This window comes from Corvus kubaryi, unplaced genomic scaffold, assembly GCF_017639235.1.
Source record: "Corvus kubaryi isolate FWS band 111438036 unplaced genomic scaffold, C.kubaryi_AGA036_p1.0 split3-73, whole genome shotgun sequence".
NCBI classification, from domain to species: Eukaryota; Metazoa; Chordata; class Aves; order Passeriformes; family Corvidae; genus Corvus; species Corvus kubaryi.
In genome coordinates this window covers 41,373,173-41,395,918 of record NW_024582091.1, presented here as the reverse complement: position 1 = coordinate 41,395,918, position 22,746 = coordinate 41,373,173, and the positions used below count along the sequence as shown (strand labels likewise).

The window sequence follows — 22,746 nt, the reverse complement described above, 5'->3', positions numbered from 1 at the left end:
CGCCGCGTCCCGTCCCCGCTCCGCCCCTGCGGAGCTCCGGGGCAGCGCGGGGCGGGGGGGAGCCCCGAGCGGAGCGCGGGGGCGGCGCGGGCGTGCAGCTCCGCCGCCGGTGGTGCCCGAGCGCTCGCTCTGCGGCGGCGCTGCCGGGAAACTTGCTCTAGCGGAGCGCGAGTGCCGCGGCTGTCCGGCCGCCGATACTGCCTCTGCCGTGGCCACGGAGTTGGCCGTACTGGTGAGGATCCACAGAACGCCCTGACCTGCACTGCTGGTGGTTAACAACTTCCTAGGAAGGCACTTCACAGGACTTAGAATGTCCTGCACACACGTCCCGGCTTTGCTTCCTTGACTTGGGGTTCAGTTGCAGACTCGCACCCCCCAGGCCGAAGGGGAGGGCAGTGGGTGCACGTCCCCTGAAGCGATCAGTGGCTGTTTCTTCTGGTACTCTCACGGGTCATCCCCGCGGAGATGATCCCACCTTTTCCGTTACCACCAAGCTGGATGGGAGTTTGAGCAACCTGACCTAGTGAAAGGTGTCCCTGCTCATAGCAGGGGTGGGGTTGGACTAGATCATCTGTAAGGCCCCTTCCAACCCAAACTACTCTATCATTCTATGAGCCAGTGTGGACTGCACCGGCTGATTCAAAAGTTGGCTCCTCACGTTATAAATGAGTAAATTTTGCAAAAGTTCGACACCATTGGGGTTTAGCAGAGGAGGGAAGTTGAGATGGGTGTCGCTAGTGCAGGGTGTGCAACGTGCAATAGGTGACGCCAGCAGTGTCTTTCCACCCGTTTCTCCAGCCGGGTTGCCGTGGGCTGTCCTGCCCTCTAGTGCCTGCAGCGCCAGCTCCCTCTGGCCTCTCTCCGCTCCCCCCTGCACGCACACCCAGGAGCTGCAGACCCCCGTGCACCCCCCGTGCCACCGTGGGCGCAGAGCTGTCCACCCTGCGGCCCTACCTGCCTGCCGGGGACAGCTGCTCCTGGGAACACTGACCCAGCAAGGAAACGGTGTTGCTGCAAAGTAGCACAGATGTACTTCTGTGAGGGGGACTGCCCCACCTGTGGAACTGGCCTGTGAACAGACAACTAACTACACGTGGCAGTGAAGGCACATTTTGTCAGTCATGTCTGGTACTGCTTCCAGTGAACCGGCAGGAAAGAACGATTACAAAGAAAACCGAGACTGGACTTAGCATGTAGTTCCAGCCCCTCACCTCCAGGAGGGGCTCTAAGAGAGGATGCTAAGGAGGATTTTGCGCAGGCAGAAATTCCCAGGGGCGGTAACTCTGAACCTGACAAGCCTGAGGAACAGCTGCTTTGGCTCTATTGACTGCTGAGATGTCCATTCAAGTTTGTGTGAGGAAAGGAAAGACTAACACGAGTGAAAAGCAGTTTATTTAATTGCTGTAGTAACTACCTTTCAAAATAAGGAAAGCAAGGAAATATTCTTCCAAGAACATTATCAAAGCACTTGCAAAGGTTATTATGATGCGCTCAACATCCTTCTCACAACCTTCTAGCACAGGCTGTGGGACAGCGTTTCTTTTCAACCATAAACCTCCCAGGTTTTTGATGGATTGGATTGTGTAAAAGGAGACAAAATTTCCCTGCCATTCATTGCACTAGTATCTTCTCTCTTGATTCTTACAGCCTGAAGTCAGCAATTCCAGCATATGGAAAACATGTTTTAATGCTCTACTGTTGCTTAGGTTAATCCTTCAGCATGACTAGGGCACAATACCTGTAAATAGATAGGAATTAATTCCTTGTTTCTAAGCCATTGGTCTCCATTTACTTGATGACTTGCCTGTTTGTCACTCAGTTTCCTAATCCAGTGCTCCTTCTTGACCTGATTATTCTAACTGAGAAGAGGTGGAATCTGAAGGCTATTCCTCAGCAACAGGTTGGTCAGCCTCTTCTTTCTCTGCAACTGGTTGCTCAGCAGCATCTGCCTCACCAGACACCTGGGGAGCTGCATCTGTTGCCCTGGGCTCTTCAGCAGGTGCCTCTGTCTGATCAGATGGAGGTGGATGGCTAAATTCATCTAAGCGTTTTTCAACCACCACACGAATCAAGGCTGAAACAGAGATAGCCACCATTAACAAACATGGAGGAAAAACCCTATAATTTGAGATTTTTTAATACATTACTGACCTATAAATCCTTACATAGAGAAAGAACCCTGAAGTAACTCTAAAAATGAAGGAATACCTAATTGAGAAAAAACATTTCAGCTGCTGTAGCCAAATGATTGGTTTACACTCACAGCAGTAATTTGAAAGAGTGCACTTGGGTATTTTTGTTGATTTCCTCACAGTTGCTTCTCACTCCCAGAGCAGGTCACCCCCCCACAAACAAGGACTAGTCACGTTACACACAAGGTGATGTTTTGGGCCGTCTTCATTCAAATAGGTTAAAAATGGATCTTTAGAGACTTTCCCTATGTTTCTACATAAGAGGATATAGAAGCCACTAAATATCCTCTACAAAATTTGAGGAATATGATTTGCAGTTCCTTTTGCAGAGATGATGTTTACTCTACAGTGGGTGAGTGGGTATAAGTCAGGAAATATGGATGATAAATAGCAAATGGGCTGCTTACGTTACTTACTGGCCTGCCCCAGGTATGTCTTAGGACTGGAGCAAGACAATGATATCTGGTTAAAAACTTAAACAGATTTAACAAGAAAATTATAGATATTCTCATCAATACTGTATCCTGCAGCAACGTTCTCCTTAGGATGTTTATTCAGTACTCAGACTATTTTTTTCTTAAAATAAGAGAAATTTCCCTTCCTTCTGAAGAGCTACATGAAGAAGTGATCCTTGAGTGTACTTACTGGCACATGTATCAGCATAAAATACCTAACAGACAAGCTGTAACTGTCCAAATCATATTATACCTTAAAAAATAAAGTTCAGGGTCCTGATTAAACTAACAATAAACCCAAAGGAAGCAAACACAATTGTAACACAAACCCAAAATCCCAGCAAGAGGAAAACTATAGGAATGAAGATGCAACTGTAAAAAGTGGTTTGATCTAGGAGCACACTGCTGGGCACACATATACCATACTTTTGTGCTTCTACACAAGACAGAGTCCAGGTTTTTCAGGTGTTTCAACTACAGCCTCTGAACTAATAAAAGAGCCCAAATATTTAGTTTGAACTAGCCCAAAAGAAGACTGATATTTCAATCTATTTCAAAAGCAAGGACATGACTATTGACTGATAAGGAGGTAAGCCCTTGTTTTGATGAAAAATATTGGTCACCTCACTTTTTAGTCAACCATGGCCTGCCATCATCCTCCTTTCATGCAGGAGAATAATCCATAGCCCTGGGAGCTTACACAAGCAGATTAAGAGACTTTCATGATATATATGTGGCAGTACACAAGGTGGGTTTTTCGGTTGCCACTAGCACATTCAGGTGCACTACAGAGAACACTACAGCAGTGGTGGCTGGGTAACACAGAGGAAGTAGAAGCTTTATAGCAGAAAAAACCAATTGTGTTCTTTAACCATTCTGGTCCTGACATATGTGTTGTATCTCCCAGCATTAACACATCTCAAACAGTATAAAGCCAGAAGAGAGTGGATAGTGCAGCATGACTGACACTTCCATTGTTTCAGCTGAATATCAGTTACCTACTTGTATGTAGTAGTAGTTTTCCAATATTAAAAGATGTTAATATAGCAAAAAACCCAAACCAAACCAACAAACAAACACAAATAAACAAAACCCCCAACACAAAAAGCCATGGGTACTTGGAGCTTTTCCTAAAATGTCACCTCCTACTGATGCCTAGGTTTTAACTTTTATATTTTCCTGATTCTGTACTGCCTAGAGTGTAACTCTGAGGTTTCTTGTAGCTTGCTAGTTTCTGCTCACTTGTGCTAGGTAGACATAACAAAGCCTCTCCAGGCCTGCTCTCCAAGGTCACCCAGACCATCCTAGGCCCAAAAAGTATAATCCAAAGAGCTTCTAAGGGGGGCCAGCAGAGGGGAAATTACATCATTGAACTGAAGCTTTAACTGGAGAATTAACCCTGATATGCAAATGAACCAAACCTATAAAGGTGTGAAGAACTCGTGACCTGTCGTCCATCTTGGGGTTCATTTTTGGCAATAGCCTGTGGCTCCCAGGGTGTACCTTTGAAGGCTTTTCAAATAAATACCTATTTTATTCTTTTACTCCTGTCCAGTCTGTGTCTAGGAGGCCTCTTAAGGCATCACTACCTTAACCCACAGTGACCATATAAATGTGACATTTGTTCTGATCAGCAAAAAACCAATCAAAAACATCAGGCAGCCCAGATTACATTCCAGGATTTGGTAACTTACAGTCAAGCATCATCCTTCCCAGAACCTTACTCTGTAGTGTTTCTTCCACTTCTGACATCAGCCATGGAAGGAAGTCTGTCTCAATATCTGTAAGAATTTAGCAGGAAGAAACAAAAAGAAAACATCACTTTATAAAGGATGACCAACAGGACTTGGTGGCTGTTTTTATTTGCTATGACAATTAAGGGATGAACCCCCCCTGCCAAAAGGCACTTGCTCTGTAAGAGTCAGACAAAATCTCTCAGATGATGTTTGGTTTCTTACCTCCAACCTCTCTTACTGAGGTTCATCATCGTTACAGACTCAGAGCAGAGTCCTCTCAACTGCAGTTGTTTTCAAAGAGGTCTAGCACACTTGAAGGGCTCAGAAGAGATGAGATACACAGCCATGTTCTAGTGAGATCCAAATAACTATCCTGAACAAGTCAGGAGAATAACATTTCCTGCCTCACTTTCCAAAGACATTTGGCTTCTGGTCTGTTGAAAGCATTTGTTCTCTCTGACTAAGGAGTTCTTGCTTACCCGTGTATTTCTCAAATGATACTATTTGTACACTGTGATCCCAAAGCCTGCCCTGGTTGAAAACCACACTCAGTTTCTGCACTGACCCCATGATTTATCCTAGCGAGCGTGTAACCATTCCCAAGCTGTGGTCTGTGCCCATGTGGAGACTGGTGAAGTGGGATGGAGCAAGGTAGCTCATAAGAAGTGCTGCTGATTCTAGTGGCTTGGAAGCCACTGATATACAACTCCAAAATTGTTTTCTGGGCCCAATTCTAATTGACTAATTTCTCCCTTGTTCTGATAATCATTACAAAATATTCAGAATGGCAAACTGATTTGTCTGTTCTATAAAAATACATGTACTTCAATTTGGATCTCTCTCTCTCTCAATCCTAACCACCCATTTATTTCTCTCCAGTTCCAAAGCAGCTCTTCTCTTTGTCACAGTGTCAGCTCTCACTTATTCTTCACTATTTGTACAGATGATCAATAATGTTTGTGTTAAAACTATGAGTTCAGCCACAAATGTAAATTAATAAAGTCTTATGACATTATTCTAAATAATAGGACAATATGCTGTGTTTCATGGTTGTTTTGAGCTTTATATTACCTTGCTCACATATTTAAAAACAAAAAAACAAAACAAACCTCTTTCTATAGGGTCATAAAAAAATCCACTGGCATGAAGATTGTTGAAGACTGAGGGAATGAGATCAGCCAGGTAACGCTGAGCGAATGCCCGAGCTGCAACTTTCTCTGCAGTCTCTTTCTGTTTCCTCAGCTTTTCCAGGTGCTCAAGTCTGCGACGTTCCTGTCACGGCAATTATGCATGTAAAACTTAGAGGCCTTTAGCTGTGACTCCTTTGATCTAGATTTTGAAGAATTACCACAGTGTGTGTCTCATAAATAAAAAAGATAGTCAAAAGTACAGGTAATTATGATCTCTACCTGGTATTTGCAGCCTCTGACTTTCACTAAAGATTTCATTAAAGAGTGCTTGAAAGCAAGCTTGTACTTTATCTATGGAGTATTAAAATACCCCCAAATTACAGGGAAACACATTTCTGTAGTATTCTTTTTCTGATTATGGCAAGTCTATAAAATAAAGGCATCACAGCTGGCCAAATGAAACCCTTTTCTGATGCCTTAGTACACATTAATCTCATGACTTTTTGCTTTATTATTGCAGATCAAGCTGTTTGTTGGCCTTGGAATGTGATGAAGTTGGATAAGTATTTCCCAAACTTTTCATCTTCCAATATTATATCCTATTTCATGTACAAAAAGATTAAAACTCAAATTAGTTCAGGAAAACATTAGAACACACAATTATACAAAGCTGATGAATAGTAAGTAATTAAGTCTTGCCTTTTCTGTTTATTCCTATTTACTAAATATTATTAATATAGCATAATACTTGGCGATCTTGAGATGTACATGTGCACACAGAGTAGTGCATGCATTGGGTGTGAAAGACTAGGTGTCTCTCTTAATTCCAAGCACTCTATTTGTTTAGTTATTATAATGAAAAGGCTTAAGAAACAGCTGCACCAGGTACAGAAGAAAATGCTGTTGGGTTTGGCCTTTTGACCAGGTGTCCAACTACACCAGGTCACTCAAGTATGACTGCTCCAAGTAAACACAACGGTGTGATGCTGTTGTACGAGAGCAAGTGGCAGAGTGCAGCTGTATGTCACCAAAATGCTTTAAGGTATATCAAAGCTGACAGTACCCTTTTGGGCATACCCAGCTTATATCACAGCTTGTCGTTCCGCACTGGAAATGTTTTTCTCCCTTCTGACATCATTCAGACAGGCCTTGCCCTGAGGAAGGCTTACCTTCTCCTCTCTGATTCGCCTATCCTGCTCTTCCAAGCGCTGCAATTCAGCCAACTCTGCATTACGCAGCTCTGCGAAGGCACGCTGATGGGACCACAGCTGGGCCAGCTCTTCTTCCTCCATGACTTCCAGCAAAGCCTGCTCAACTGTTTTCCCAACCAACACTTCCAGGATCGGCTTAACTTCAATATCAAAGTCAAACAACTGAGGATGGGAGTCAGAAAAACAGAGATAAATGTCCCTTGATCACAATTACTCTTAACAAGGATTGGCAAGGAGAAAAAGGATAAAAAAGCCCTTGTACTGAAGTCCGGCTGGATAAATGCAGGTGCAGGTGGGGGACCAGTGTCAGCTAAGGCAGAGAGAATCATGAGTGCTGCTGGGGGCTAAGTAGTGAGTGGGCTGGAGTGAGACACCACACACCCTCCCACAGCCCCTGTGCGGACTGCCAAGCACTTCCCTGGACCCTATTTCTGTGTTCCCAGTCCCTTCTTGGGCTGGACACGTTTTACAGAAGAGAGCATTTCTCAACACTGTAGTTCATAGCTGAAAGCAGCAGAACCAGTGCACATGGAGACACATCTTCCTTAATTTTACACTTAACCTCAAAGCAGACATTGGTGAGTTGGGTTTGGGGTTTTTTTGCATGTTCTGTGAGGATTAGTTCCTTTCTGTTTCTATTTCAATTTTGTATCAAAAATGTGTTTTGTATGGGAGATATATTTTGACGGCACTTGTGGACCTGACTTCATACCTCCCCTTCTTCTATTTGTGTGGCCACATCTTTTCCTGTTTTGGCTGGTATGAAGAGTGGAGTGGGTGGTCTGTCCAAAAATTCATCTGTTTGACACTCTCCATCAACCTCTATTATCCGATCACTAATCTCTTCCAAATACAGTTCTAGAAACAAAAGCACAATGAATACTCAAAGTGGGATTCTTTTTATTTTATCTCTCAACTGTTTTTGATGACTCTACATTCTGAATTACATCCAAAGAGTGCAATAAAATGTTATCTATAAAGTTTAAAAAAAGGCCTCTCAAAACACAGGTCAGTTTGCTGCATAGGTCAGTAGTTCACCTTAAGCAAAAGTTTTAAAACCTTCAATTTTAAGCATATATGAAACTTCTCTGATTATACTGAAAATGGAAATATATGAAGAAGTCTTGATTAATGTTCAAGAATGTACGCTGAAAAACAGACCTTCTGGGAAAATGTCACTAATTAACAAGTTTAGAACCTCTGATTCCAGCATTCTATGATTTAAACTTATCCTTGTATCCAACTTCATCACCAATTTAGCAAGCGAATATAGATCAGCAAGTTTTTGTTTTCAGACGGATATGAAAAAAAGGCAGCCTTCTACCTGTCTGCACATGAACATGTTCTCTGCCTTCCACAGGCTCTGGCGTTCCTGGTTGGATTTGCACGTGTGTAAGCTTTCTGGCCAGTAATTTTTTCTGTGCTTTCCTCTGCTTTTTAACCTCAGGGGTACTGGGCTGGGTACTCTGAGCAGGGGTGAAGAAGAAAAACACCCACAAAACAGAATAAACTTTGTACTTGAAAATGATACTCAATTGCCTCTACAGAAAAATGAAGGTTGCTCTTTGATTTTAATGCTAGCTATCTAGTATTTTGGATTTACTTTACTGGGTCCTGGCCCCATATTTTCAGTTGACTTAAAGACTGTATGGCATGAAATTAGTAAGTAATGCTAGCTGCCTACAGACACATAATAATGGCATATCACACTGAGTAATTAATTAATTAATTTGTTATGTGAAAGTAAATATTGTATACAGAACTTTGTAAGATAAAGTATATTAAAATGGTGTGGTTTTTTCTGACAAGTAAGAGTTTTCAAATTTTGAGAGGTCAAATGGACTTACGTCCAGTTATCATATTATGAACAGAATTGTTTGCTAGATAAAAATTATAGGACCAATTATTGCTGATGAAACAAAAGAAACTCACAATAACTTTTCTACTCAGTACTCTACCTATGGACTGAGATAAAAATCAGTTTTGAACTTCTTAAACAAAACTTACATAAAATTCACTCTAAGAAACAGCTACTGAACAACACAAAGCTATTTTCAACAGTAGCTTTAAAAAATACAGACTGCTTTAAGTTCATATATGATCAAATTATCTATGTAGAAATATTCTCTGAAAACAAAGTATCACATTTGGGTGGGACTCTGAGCAACCTCAACCAGTGGAAGGTATCTCTGCCCATGGCAGGGGGGTGGAACTAGATGATCTTTAAGACCCCTTTCAACCCAAACCATTCTAAGATTCCATGATTTACTATTGTATACTATTGTATATAGCAGTAATACAAACAAAATACTTTGGCATCCTCACAAGCAGCTTTTGCATACAGCTGGACCATTTAGCTCTGCTTCTATGGTAGGAAAAACCAAACTCTACCCCACGACTCAATTTCCCAGGAGCTGCAATTCTCCCTGATGACACCTTGCATATGATAACAGATTATCCAGTAATGACTTGTGCTCAGGACCATTACACTAAAGAAATGGAGAAGGAAAATGAAGGAATCAAGTACGCAAAGGGAAGGAAAAAATCAGAACTGCACAAGTTCATATGAAACTACATGCTTTAAGAATGAGCTGGAAACAGTTAGAAGCTAGTTTAACTGGAGAGCCTGTGACTACGTGAAACATTGGAAGTAAAATTACAGCTTCGGTAGTTAAAATTATAAATCAGGAACAGCTTTGCTGCCCTCCCTATGACTTTCCCACAAAACTGTAGTATGATCCACACTAAAAAAGCCCCATACCTCCGGTAGGAGGCGAATGGACAAAGCGTTTCCGCGCACCACTCTCGGGTCGATCATGATGTTGCCGTAGCGCCGCGGGCCCTTCTCCCTGCGGCACAGCACAGACAGCGCCGGTTGCGGCCCCCGCACGCCGGGCACGAGAAAGGCAGGGCGGCGGGGGCTGCGCTCCCCGGGAAGGGCCGGCAGGGAGCTGGGCTGAGGGGAAAGGCGCGGAGGGCAGCGGGGCAGCGGCCCGCGGAGGGCGGCGCGGTCCGCCGGACACCAGCACTCACGTCTCGGCGGCGTTGGACTGCTCTCGGTACTTGGGGCGGGGGAGCAGGGAGCGGGGCTGGCTGCAGAAGCTGTAGGGCACGTCCAGCTCGGGCGCTCGGATGGGCACCATGGTGGGCTCCGTGCGGCAGCTCCGACTCCGGCTTCGGGCGGGGCGGGCGCGGCCTGAGGGAGCGGTAACGGCGTCCGTCTCCCGGGCAACGCGCGGCGCATGCGCGCGAGGGTGGCCGCGGGCCGCTCGGGGCATCGCGGAGTGGCGGCGGGCCGGGAGGCGCCTTAAGGATCATCCATGGGCAGGGACACCTCCCACTGGACCAGGGTGCTTAAAGCCTCATCCAGCCCGACCTCGAACACTTTCAGGGTGGGGAATTCTCAGCCTCTCTGGGGAACCTGCTACAGTGCCTCACCACTCTTCCAGCAAACAATGTCTTCCTAAAATACAATCTAAATCTACCCTCTTCCCGATTGAATGCATTCCCCCTTGTCCTGTCACTACATGCCGTTGTAAAAAGCCCCTCTCAGCTCTCTTGTTGGCTCTCAGGTACTGGAATGCGGTGGCCAGGTCACCCCGGAGCCTTCCCTTTGCTGTGCGCGGCCTCGCCCCTCACGGAGCTGTTCCTGCCGGGACGGAGCCAAAGCCTCGGGAGGAGGCGGCCCGCCGGGCCCTGGGAAAGCATCACCGTAACCCACAGCGGGTTGGGCTTGGCAGCGCTGCGGGGTCCGCCCTGGCCGAGGCAATGAGAGCGTCGGACCGCGAGGTGTCACCGTCCTCCCGCCGCCTCGGGATAAACTCCCCAGGGACTCGCAGCTTTCCCGGGAAACGCGAGGTGCCTTAACCCGACCTGCACTAGCACTGGCTTGAGAAGGTTGGCTGGGGGGTCGCGAAACCCTTTTGGATGGCGTGCTGGTGGCTTAAGTGCTGGTGTCCTGGAAGTACCGGCTCTAACAGCTGCACTCCAAATTTGTGTTTTCCACACAAGCTGGAGATTTGGATACTGTAAAGGTGTCCTGTGAGGACAGATACAAGATGAGGTGAGTCCTCACTATGCCATCCCACCCATGGTGAGATGCACTCCCTGCCAGGGCAAATCATGAGGAGGTGTTTTCAGCTTCTGGAAAAATTTTCCATTAAGAGAAACATAAAAGCATTGCAGGGTTACTGATACAGTGATAGCCTTTCAACCTCTGTGAGTAGGGATACGCCTTGATTATTTAGCAAGATTTAGCATATAAAATAGCCTATGCCCTTTGTTTCTGAAACCTTTGGTTTAAATGTAATTCACGTGTTAAATTCTGTTTATTTCAGCTCAGACATCTGAGTTACTGCTGCAGACATCTGTGCTCCACCACAGCCCCGAGTAGACAGTCCCAGGCAAAAAACTGGAAACAGCAGAGAGTACTTCGCAGGAGGCCTCAAAGGCATGGGGGAAGCATCCTGTGGAGCAGGAGAAACTATTTGAAAAACAAGTTAAAAAACCCACCCCAAACTAAAAGCCTGCCAAAAAGCCAGGTGTGGGAGGCAAGGGGGAAAAAAAGAATGTTTTCGTCATTTATTATTGGGCAGCTTGCAGAGTCAATAGAGGAATGGGAATTGTGTTGACTCCACTGTTGCTAGCTGGGTGGTGGGACAAGTGGATATGGGCCTGCAGAAGTACAGTGCAAGTGTCACTGGGGTAGGAGGGGAGAGAAGTCCTTCAATATTTGCTTGGGTCTGGGCAAGCAAAGTTAATGAATGAGTTCTCGATCCAGCCAAGCCAGAGTACTATGGTCCTTAAATTTGACCAGAACCAATACAATCCTTTGATTTTGAAAACTTGACTCATATTTTCTGAAAATTTAATTTTGGTTTTATGGTTGGCTCTACTGCTGTTAGACGGGGGACTTGAAATCTGGGTAGACCTTTCCAAGATTGTTAGAGATCTGGTGTTTCTGTTCACGTGAGAAACAGCTGCAGCATAGCCTTAAAAATGTCAGTCTATACCTGTCCAGAGTGTGCTTGCAGAACAACCCTAGAAATTGGGCTGGAACGGACTGGAGAGGAGGGCAACTAGAAGATGGCCTGTAACCACTGGAGCAAGGATTCCTGAGGAGCTGCCTGTTACCTATTGCACACAAATCTTGTGAAGATGAAGGTGTTGCATCACAGGTTCATTTTGTTAAGCTGGCCCCAGCTGGTGTCTCACTTTTTGGGAGAATTTCTCATTCAGCTAATATGTTCGCTGGTTGAATGGCAGTGACTCTCCTCCTTATCTCTGTGAAACACTGCTACCCCCTGAGTTAGCAGTTCAGTGCAAAGGTCTCTGCAGGTTTATAAGTGACAAAGCTATGCCCAGAAAAGCTTTTTTCCCTTGGCCCCTTTTATGTTGGTTTGTTGTTGAGGTTTTTTTTGGTTTTTTGGCTAAAAATAGCTGGTGAGTTCTGGAACATTTTGCGTCATCACAAGACTGAGTGGAGCAGGATCCAAAAACATGTTGATTGTAATCAGATTGCTGCCATTAGTTGCTCTCTGGACCTTACAGTAGCAATGACTGTTTCACATATGCTTTAGAGGATTTTCTTGGACCTGCACGACAGCAGTGCCAGAGGTATTGCCTGGGAGATGGGCCTACCTAGCAAGGAATGAATCAGCCCGTATCCCATATGGCAGCTAAGAAAGGTCTTTTAAAGTGCCTTCAGTTGACTTGAAAGCTGCAGAACAAGGGCTTTATCTCCTTCCAGGTTTGCTATGGGTCTGTTAAAAGGCCTTGGAGCCAAAACATACTTTTTTGTTTGTTCGTTTTCATGAGAATCTCCTGGCATTGTACCATGCCTTATGGCATGCCCTTGGCTTTCTTTTTTTGGATGTGAAACAAGTTTATTCACAGCAAAGCAAATGTGAAGGTGCCAGTGTGTAGTAACAGAAGATGTACACCCACTATTTCCTGCAACACTTGGGATGCATTCTGTAACTAGTGAATGACACCTTGAAATACAATAAAAGGGATCTACAGTGCTGAGCCTGGGTCTTCCTGTGGCCCTAGCTTGGATGTTGCTAGATTGAGAGACCTTGTGCCACAGTGCATCATACAACACAATGCTGAGCAGACCAGCTGAGTCCAGTTTCTACCATCTTAACTTTCTGCAACTTAGTCTCATAACTAAGAAAGGAAGGAGGTTTATGGGTATAGGCAATGTTTAACTGTCAAGGAAGGACAGAGAGGGGCATAATGCTTTCCTAGAGCATTTTCTCTGTCTGGAGGACCATGGCTGCTTATAAAATCACAGGAATGCTTCCCTGGTGTAAAACTGTGTAATTATATGAAATTTGGTTTAGATTTGGTTCTCGATGGCCCTGAGATGGAATTTTAATCTATGATTCTTACCCTCTTGAGCCTGCAGTTAAAGGCATGGATCTCCCAGTCTTAGAAGTAATCTATTTAAGGCCAAAATGCCACTGCTTTCAAATAGACATGAAAGAAGCACAGAGCAATCTAGACTGAAAAGGACACTGGAGGTCTCTAGTGTAATCCTCTTGGCAAAGCCAGGACAAATTCAAAGATATATCAGATTGGTCAGGACCTTCTCCTGACAGCTTTTGAAAATCTACCGGGATGGAGATGCTTGTAGTAGCCTTGAAAATCTCAGAAATCATCATGCTGCTGCTAATCAATGCCCTGAGATGTCTGATGGAAATACAAAAAAACACAAAACAAATGTGGAGAGCTATCAGTGTGACTAAAAAGATGAAAGAATCACAGAGCCCAAGTGAGGTGTATATGAACTATTTGTCCTGATGCTGTGAGAGAACAATTAATAGAAGTGCCCTGAAACCTATTTCAGCTTGCTGCAGTGACGTGATCAAAGAAAATTAGCAATACTGTGTCAGTATTGTATCAGTGGTGTCTGCCAGATCACAGATGGTGTCTTGGCTGCTGTTAGTAGGTGCTGGATTCAGTGTGTCAGAGATAAACAGGCCTGGTCCTAGCAGGGAGACACTTAGCTTTAAAAATATAATGTGCCAACCTGAGATTTTTGATGGGTGAGAGACATAGAAGGAAAAATAAATACTGGAGCTAAACCTGAGTTCTGCTGGGGACATCAATATATTTTTAATAAGGGTTGTTGATATGTAAACATGAATAGAAAAAAGTGCAGATCCTATCACTCGTATCTTCAACCCAAGCTATTAAACTTCCTTTTCTTTGCAGCAGCAGTTCTGTGTTTGTGGGGTTGGGCAGGACTGAAAAGTTTTGGTTCTCAAGACCTTAATTTCTCTAACACTAGTGAAGAACCAGAATTTATTAATTGTGGTTTCCAGCCAAAATTTACGATGCTGTTTCCCCCTACCACTTCACCTCTGACTCTCAGCACCATTTTCCCTAGGTTGCCTTCCCTCCATGTTCCCCACAAACTTTGTTTTTCAGTGGTACAAGCCTGCTCTTGGGGCTGCATTCTTGCCTTTTGCCACCATGTGCTTTCAGAGACAGTGACTAGAAAAAATTATGGAGAGGTGACAAAGCACTTTAGAGGGTGGAGCACACTGAATTTTAAACTGTCATTCATTACAGTTGCCAAATGAAAAATCAATTGTTGGTGACCTTCCTATTTAAGCTCAAATAGACTGTGTGCTGCTATATTGCTCCAGCCCCTTCTTACCTCTCCCTGTCTTGAGTAGGGCTCTCCCACTCCATCCTTTTGCCCCAGGAAGTTCTGCCTTATTTTTCATCTCCCTGTATTGAGGGCACTTGTTCAAATGCACTAAACTTGCAGAGTAAGACACAAGTCTGATCTGCTTCTGTTGCTCCTTCACTGTAGTCTTGGTGTTTGTCCATCTTGATATAAATTACCCTTTATCACATCTCTGGGAGGCAGATCAGTATCACCTGTGCTTAATTTGAGATAAACTGCACAGTCCAAAAACTGCACTGGGTAGGAGGCCTTTTGGAAAAAGCAGACCAGGATGTTGAACACCCTAACTACAAGTCTCTAGTCTTTATCTCAAGATCATCCTCCCTGATGAACTCTGGAGAACTAGTGGCTGCTCTGCTCTTTCTCACACCCAGGGATTTCTCAAATGCCATGTTTTCTGGTGTCTGTAGCTCACAAGATGGGTGTGCATCTCTGTATTGTACCATGTAACATTGTGTACTCCTCAGAGTACAGCACCCTGAGAAGTTGTTGAATGATACTGTGGTTGCTGTCTCACCTGGTCACCAGTTGTACTGAAGAAATCTGGTTGGTGTATTGCAGGCACAGCTGCACAGGTTCACTTGCTGTGTGAAGTCACAGCTTTACAATGGAGAGAGAACTGCATGGCCCAAGACTGTGCAGCAAGTATGTGGAAGAACAGAAAAATCCCTAATCTGTATTGTAAGAGCATCTTCTCTGATCACCTGACTTGGAAACTGCTTGGATTTGGCTGTAATTTTTTTTTTTTTAAATACAGTTTTGTAATTTTCAGCATAGCCTGTGGGATACTGAAGGTGCAGGCTTGAATACGGACTGTTGCATCTGTCGAGGAGGTTGGTGGGAGGTTTGTGGGTTGTAGGAAGGAAGAGTTTTGAGCAGCCGTTGGATCAGTTCTGTAAATAGACTTGTTGGCTGAAGAGCAGGTTTTGTTTAGAAAGTGTGAAACCCTTCATAGACACCTTTTCATATTATTACCCATCAGAGGAAGCAGAGCTCAACGGAGTCAACTGTGTTTAGAATTTGTGAACCATTTGTTCAGACTTATGTGCTGACACCTCAGTTAGAGAATAATCTGTGGTTTCCTCTTCCTTAGTAGAAGATCAGGTAGAATTTGGAATAGGTTTCACTCAGAAGTGAAATTTAAATTGATGCATTTATCACAGTGAATGGTAAAACAATAAATTATTGGTAAATAATTGGTAAATAAATAAATTGGTAAATAATAAATAAATGGCAAAACTATTAAAACAATAAAAGCTATGTATTTCTAGAAAAAGTTATTATTAGATAATTAGCATTTCTGAATAACAGAGAGACAGAAAAAAACAATTGTTTACTTAGCATCCACAGAGACTTGCAGACAGCTACATATATGATAGTCAGCTGCCCATATGAGGATTATATCACTTCTCCAACAGTGGTTGCTCTTTTCCCATGGATTTTTCTCTATCATTGTCAGACTTTTTATTTAAAAAGTTGCTCCCTCTTCTGAATTTTTAGCTTTCAGAAGTTCATCTGAAGTTTTCACTCTGTTCTGATGACACATGTGATAAGGACTGATTTCTAACAAAATTCAGAGAAAAATGTAACCCAAATGCCTGCCCAAGGTGGGTTTCCTTTTCCTGTAGTCAGAAATTGTCCTCCTGGAAACACAAGATAGCCACACTAACTGTGGTCTGACTCATGCTACCAGGGTAGCATCGTGTTCTTATTTATTCAGAGTTCACCCCTGCGATAGCCAAGTGGCCTCACTGTGATAAAAGTAATATTCTTTTCTCAGTTTAAGAGACCTGCCTGGGTAACGATGGGAAGCTGAAATTGACACTTGCAGTTTATGAACAAGGAATGAGTCAGCCTGGGAATAACCTGGTGTGGTGCTGCAGCAAACTGCCTGGTCTCCTGTGATGTATCAGCCCCAAAACCAGAACAGGCAGTACAGAAATAAGAACTCCTATTCCCAGATAAAAAGCAACACAGATGGGATTTTTGTCAGCTGTGATACTTCTCCATGCTATAATTGGAGACATTAGATAGCAATATTGCAAGAGGGAACATTATGTAAAAAACCGTCTGTGTGGAACTCCCTACAGTATGTAACTGAGCTATGAAGCAGTAATTTTGTTATTAACTTTTAACATCAATTTAACATTAAAGTATACATAACCCAAGCAGAATCCCCAAACTATCCATTTTGGCTTTAGTGTTACAAGAAATTAAAGATCTAGTTCTAAGCAAAAGGCCAAAGAGATACAATCCCATCACAAAAAAACCTCCAAAGTTCTTGGCTTTAAGTGAAAGAGTTGTGGAGCGCAGTCACATCCTACAGAGTGGTTCAATCCCAAAAGCAACAGAGTTCTGGGTGACCAACAGGATGCTCTACCTTCCCTAATACTACCTGTCAATGCAGGGTGTGCAGTCTTGTCCACTGGTTACACGATGTCCAAAGAAGACTTCAAATCCTATTTCATCAAGTATAAAGAACTCTGAAGAGCCAAATGCACACACACAAAAGGAAAAGCCAGCTGTCCTTGTTGTAAAGAGGTATATGTGAAAAACAAAGTGTGGGCAGCAAGGTCAGTGTAATTCCATCCACTAATATTTTTGCCATGGGTTTGTACCAGCAAATATTGCATCAGTGTTGCATCTTGTGCCTGGGGTACACAGGTAGCAATCATGGGAGGAAGACACAGAAGAAAGATCTTATGTAGAGCAGCAGTTCTGTTGTGTGAGTGTGACTAGTGAAAGGCTTTCTTGGGTTATGTTGAGGCAGCTATCACAGAAAGTGACCACAGCAGTAACAATTCTCTTGTGCCTCATTGCTAAGTGCTCAGAAGTTGTTCTTTCTCAGGTGTGAAGGATTCATTATCTCTTTAGTTTTCACAGTTCCCAGAAATAAGTGCCCTTCAGATAACAGCTTTGAGAAGAAGTCAGACAGGTGAGAAGGTTTCTCCCCCAAGACCTTGCTTGCAGAGGCAGAAAAAAATTTACTGACAATGCCTTTTCTCAGAGAACATGAGCAAATTACCAAAAATATCCCTTACACCATAGCTTGTGAATTGCTTTCATGAGACACAGGGAAATGGCTTATTTTGACTCCTTATTTCACCTTAACCTAGCTCCAAATCTCCTTCCATCATAGCTGACAGCCCGTATTTCCACACAACAAGAGATGTTCAGACTGCTTGCTGAAATCCCAAAAAATCAAGGACCTCTGTCCGTGGAAGGTTCATCCTGAGGCTTTCCATGATTACAGCTGTGAATTGAGGTCACCACTGGATTTTATAAATTCTGTATTTTTTTCTTGTAGCTTGCAGAGAGTTTTTTTTCTCTTACTCTGATTCTCTGTATTTGCAGAGGCTAAAACAAGGTGAGGCATGTGGATGGGACTGAGACTAGATGAGTTTTGATGGGGCTTATTGTAATAACAACCAGTGCAGATAAGAGGGGGAAGTGTGGAAGAATTGGAAGGGGAAAACTGAAACTGGCTGACTGAGACAAGTGGGTCCAGGGAGGGAGAGGAAATGAATTGGTACTTTGAGAACAAGTCAAAAGCTGGGACTTGTTCGATTAAAAGAGAAATAGCTGGATGAGGTCAGGAATGGAAGCTGGGAATGGAGAGGGAATAAAAATGAGGCAGAGATAAGGAGTCAGAGGTGGAGAAGGTAGAGGTCTGAGTCAGGGTCTTCTGTGGTGGGATGGAGCAGAAATCCCCAAACTCTGGAGGGGGTGTAGTGGTTTGGTCATTACTCATTACTCATTACTCCTTTGGTTAATACTCATTACTGTTTACCTTCTGTGAGGTAAGAATTAGGAGAAAAGCAAAGCAGGCACAAAACTTGAAAGAATATAAAGAAGTTTATTAATAGACCTAAAATAAGGAAAAAGAAAAGGAAAAACAAATCATACCACACCTTCAGAACACTTCTCCTCCCCCCACCTTTCTCCCTTCTCCCCCTGACAATGTAAAAAGACAACCCTTGAGATGTTCAGCCTGTTTACCACTTCCATAATAACCTTGTTCAGTTCATTTAGGAAGAGGAGTCTCTCTTGCCCATACTATGGAGAAATTATCACAACGAGACAGCTGCCCGGGTTGGTTCTCTGCTCACATCATGTGGGAGTCCCTTCCCCCGACTTGCAGCTTTTCCTACAACTGCTTTCGAGGGTCCAATCTTGAGTCACCGGGGTACAATTTTAAGGTTGAGCCATTCAGAAACAAAAGTTCTCTTCACCCATCTCTGGGGGCATTTCATCTCTAAGAATAGAGGCCCTCCTCCTTCCCTGGGAGCAAGGGGTCCTCCTCATCTTCATCTCTAGGACTATCTCTGGGAGCATCTCTAGGAACTGAGGTTTTCTCCTTTCCTATTTGGAGCAAAAGTCCTCATCGCTTCCATCTCTCCCTGTTCAAACTTCTCATCAAATTATAGCTGCTTCAGCATCTGCCTATCTCAGTGCAGGTGCTTTTGCTCACAAGTACAAGCTGAACGCTCCACCCCCCATGCCTTCATGAAATTACAACGGGTACTCTGATACCTCATAGCTTTACAACAGAATTTCAACTTTAAGCATCTCCTCTTTCTCCTCCCTAAGGTTTTCAGCTCTTCACAGCACTAAAAGTGTTAATCTCACCTAGGCCTTGCAGCTGGACTGTCGATTATTGCTGTTGGTCACATGATCTTTGCTGGGCAGCAGGGCAGCTTCAGCTGAATCTTGGCCGCACTGGAGAGGGGGAGCCGAGCCGCTCCATCTGCACAGAGCCGGGCTGTGGGGGGGGCCACGGGTGGAACAGGGCCCATCAGCTCCAGGATGGACGTGGCCCGGCCCGGCCTGGCCCAAGCAGGGCCTGGGCCGGGCCCGCTGGCCCCTGCACTGGGCCCACAGCCACCTGTCCCAGCGCCGGAAACGAGAGAGAGAGTCTGCCTGGGGTTTGTCTGTTCTTAAGTGTGGATCACAGAGGCGGTCACAACTTTAAGTGGCTTAAAAAATTGTCCATATTCAAACTGGCCCGCTGATAGGTTCTGTCAGGTTATAGAGGAGCTGTAAGCATCCCTTTGCAAGAACATCACTTCCGGGACTATGCTTTGCTAACCCATGACAGGGGGGCAAGCAGAAAGGCCTATACCTGCTCAAGAATGCTTCTTTTGAAGGCATAGATGGTGCCTAAAATCCCAAGTGTTACCCTTTCTGTGGTGGCAGTAGAAATGTCAGCCCTAGATTATACAGACCTACTTAAGGTATCTAAATGTAGCATGTGTATGTAAGGTGAAAGTCTAAGCTTACATCACAGTCAGAGAAGATTTTGGGGAAGGATTTTACAACCTAAATGTCTGGAATTTTATCCACTTTTGATGCCTTAGAAAACTCCTATGGCCCTAAGATATCCAAATGACTTGAAAGGACACCTTCTTTCAGACAACTGTGTTGCACCTGCACTCAGCTCAGTCCCAGTAGTCCAGAGAGATGAGACAATAAGAGCCTATGCCTCATTTTCTGCAGACTGTGCAGAAGATGAGGCACAGGCTTACATAAATGCTTGCATATAGATAAATAAATGTGTGTGTCTACATCTGCAGTCTGCACCTGTGTTTGAATGCCTGCAGTCTGCCTGTGTGTGAAACCTGCAGGCATGATGTTTCTCTCAGTCTTCACTAATGTTTGGCCACAGAGTTGATGACAATATCCTTTTGCTGTAAGTTGCCATCCTAATTCAAGTGGCAGAGAACAAGTTTGCAACTTCCTGGTGCACAACATGGTTAAAGAAGGAGTTACTCCATGAGGAACTCCTTTGTTCTTCTGTTTGCTCATTCAAATCCTGGCAAATGAGACACAGATGTATGTCCAAAACGTGGATGCCTGCTAGGCAGACTATGCTGGGGAATGCCAGAACTAAAGTTTTCTCCTTTGCTGCACAACCTTGATTCCTTACCGGTACAGGTGCATCTTATGGGAAAGAATAGAGTGAACCATGTGTTTGAAAACAGCAGGCTGCAAACATAAGGAACTGAATTCAAGCTGCATCACCAGCCTTAATTCCAGCATTGCCTTACAAGGCAATGGCTTGGATTTTCTGCTTTAATATTGCTTTTTTCCCTCTTCCAGTTCTACCTGCCCTGTATGTTTGGAGTGTCTTCATGAAATTTAATTAGAAAATTTTGTGTGTGGAGCAAGTGGTGCAATACTGATGACGGACAAACTTGTGGAGAGTGGAAGTCTGACTGTCATCATTCGACTCTTGTGCCAAAACCCATCTCCAGCTGACCCAGTTGTAAACGGGTGTTTGATCATTCTGGCTGAGGAGTAAAAGGCAGCTTTGGCAAGGCACTTGTAAAACAGATAATCCACTTGGTGGATACAGGAGTTAAAGGGCCTTACACTTGGAGTCCAGGGTAGTTGGTCTGGGTCTTAGAATGTGGTAGGGTGGACTGGGAGTATGATGAAATGGTTTTCTGAGCCAAAGGCCAATGAGTAAGTGCTGAAGCAAAGTTCTCTACTTCTTGTGTCATTCTAGTCTTTTGAGATCTCTTATCTGCCTGCATAGAAGAAAAATCACTTCTATGGAAATACATGACATGAAAATAATGCTGACTAAACAGTCAAGTCTGAAGGGGTGAAGGAAGTCAAAAGCTATCTGTCAGTGAGGAGGCAAATATCTTTTGGGGTCTGTTTGCATTCAGATTTTCTTTAATCATGGTATTTGCTGGACTTGAAGAAATGCAAGAGCAGGGTGAAGGGGACTAGGCCACTCTTTTATAGAACTCCTTCACCTTACCCCTTTTTTGTTAACAATGTATAGAGCTTCTCTCTCTTCCTTTTGAAAATTGTCTTTTCCAAATGTTTTTTCTTATTCAGGAGCTGGAAGATTTATACTCATCAATATTGAATATTTAAGCCCAGGTGAACTTTCTGAGTGAGATTGTCATATATGCCTTAGGACATCTTAGACCTAAAGAGAGACTTTCCTTGTCACTGGTGAAGTGACCGTGCTTATTTTCCCTGGGTTTTCTGGTGTAGTTACAGGGCAGGAATCTTCTTGGGAGACTTAGTCTTCTCACAGTCAAAAAAGAATGAGTCACTTAACAAAGAAGGAGCTGTATTGTTTTTAGATTACATTTCAAGGTTCGTGTTTTCTGTTTTATGGCTTCTGAGCCTTTTCACTGCACGTGGATTATCTCTTCATACTTGTTCTTCCATGAAGGTAAAATGCCTGGTTTTTTACACAAGAAAAATATAATTCCACTAAACACAGAACAAGAGACAATAGGCACAAATTAAAATACAATCAAATTCCATCTGAATGCAAGTAGACACTTTTTCAGTGTGAGGCTGGTCAAACATAGGAATAGATTGCCCAGAGATGTTGCAGAGCCTCCATCTGTGGAAATATTCAAAAACTGTCTGGACATGATCCTGGGTAACCTCTTCTATCTGACCCTGCTTGGGCAGTGGGGTTGGACAGGAGGACCTCAAGCCTCACTGATTCTGTGGCCCAGGAGATGCAGATTCTAGAAAAAGGTAAACACCTTTTGCATCAGAGCCCTCTCATTCAGCTTGCTTGGAGGCAGAGTGCTGGTTTGGGAGGCCAAGAGAAGTGACGTTTTCTCTAGTTGCAGACTACCAATATGGTTTTTCTCATGTAATTTCTTCTCAGGTCAGGCACCCTCCTTCCCTTTTCTCTGTGTCCTGGGAACACCCATACCTGGAAAACATCATTCTTGAGAAGGTGGTGTGCCATTTTTAATGTGTTGCACTTTCAGAGCAGCATCACCTCTTTGCAGTTTAACTGCTGTTACATGGTTGTAACAACAGAAGTTGTTTTCCTTGAAGAGAGGGATTTGTAGCCTGCAGCCTCTTACAACAACAGCAGTGATACTGCTGGTCATTTCTTTCTGCTACTCAGCTATGCCACGTCATTCAAGCAGACCTGCAGTACCTGTAGAATAGTATAAAAGTTGGTACAGTATGTGTATGGCCTGGATGTTTTAAAAACTGACAATGGACAGTTAAGCATTCATGCAGAGAAATGTTTTATTGTAGTGAAGTTACACAGGAGAAAAAAGTCTCCCTGCTCCTGGTTTAAGGCTATGCTGAGCCATAAAAACACATTGCACTTCCAGTCATTTTTACAAGGTTATAAGGACACCACCGAGTATTTTCTTTTTGTCTTTTTTTTTTTTAATGAGCTTTAACTATTTAAAGCTGGAATGTAGCATATTTCCTTATTGGAGTTTTTGTTGTTAGTTTTTTTTTGTTGTCCTCAAAAAAGCAAACCTGAAGATTTTCTTTCTTTCTTTCTTTCTTTCTTTCTTTCTTTCTTTCTTTCTTT

General features: G+C 43.8%; 2 protein-coding genes and 1 long non-coding RNA gene across 7 annotated transcripts in view; 1 reads left to right on the top strand and 2 right to left on the bottom strand.

Moving 5' to 3' along the window:
- Positions 1–1,374: 1,374 nt before the first annotated feature.
- Positions 1,375–10,396, bottom strand: RSPH3 (radial spoke head 3). Of its 4 annotated transcripts, XM_042017097.1 has the most exons (8): positions 9,758–10,017; positions 9,486–9,573; positions 8,049–8,190; positions 7,437–7,582; positions 6,683–6,886; positions 5,493–5,655; positions 4,342–4,428; positions 1,375–2,074 (listed from the first exon to the last, which is right to left on the bottom strand). In XM_042017097.1, the coding sequence occupies exons 1-8, from the start codon at positions 10,000–10,002 to the stop codon at positions 1,884–1,886; spliced, it is 1,266 nt and encodes a 421-aa protein (XP_041873031.1). In that variant the 5' UTR covers positions 10,003–10,017; the 3' UTR covers positions 1,375–1,883. The 4 variants fall into 4 exon arrangements, with proteins under 4 accessions (XP_041873031.1, XP_041873032.1, XP_041873030.1 ...); XM_042017098.1 differs by lacking the exon at positions 8,049–8,190 and having other exon boundaries at positions 9,758–10,396; XM_042017096.1 differs by having other exon boundaries at positions 9,486–9,983.
- On the top strand, positions 9,696–13,941 carry LOC121659197. Its single transcript, XR_006014203.1, has 3 exons — positions 9,696–9,783; positions 10,297–10,787; positions 11,062–13,941. It is a non-coding gene; the product is annotated as an uncharacterized LOC121659197 (long non-coding RNA).
- An 8,489-nt stretch (positions 13,942–22,430) lies between these two features.
- LOC121659175 (T cell activation RhoGTPase activating protein) overlaps positions 22,431–22,746 on the bottom strand; it is a 43,900-nt gene continuing 43,584 nt past the window's right edge. For both annotated transcript variants that reach the window (XM_042017050.1, XM_042017049.1), the window contains exon 12: positions 22,431–22,746. This exon is cut by the window's right edge and continues 1,922 nt beyond it. The gene's annotated coding sequence lies outside the window, so the exon portion shown is untranslated.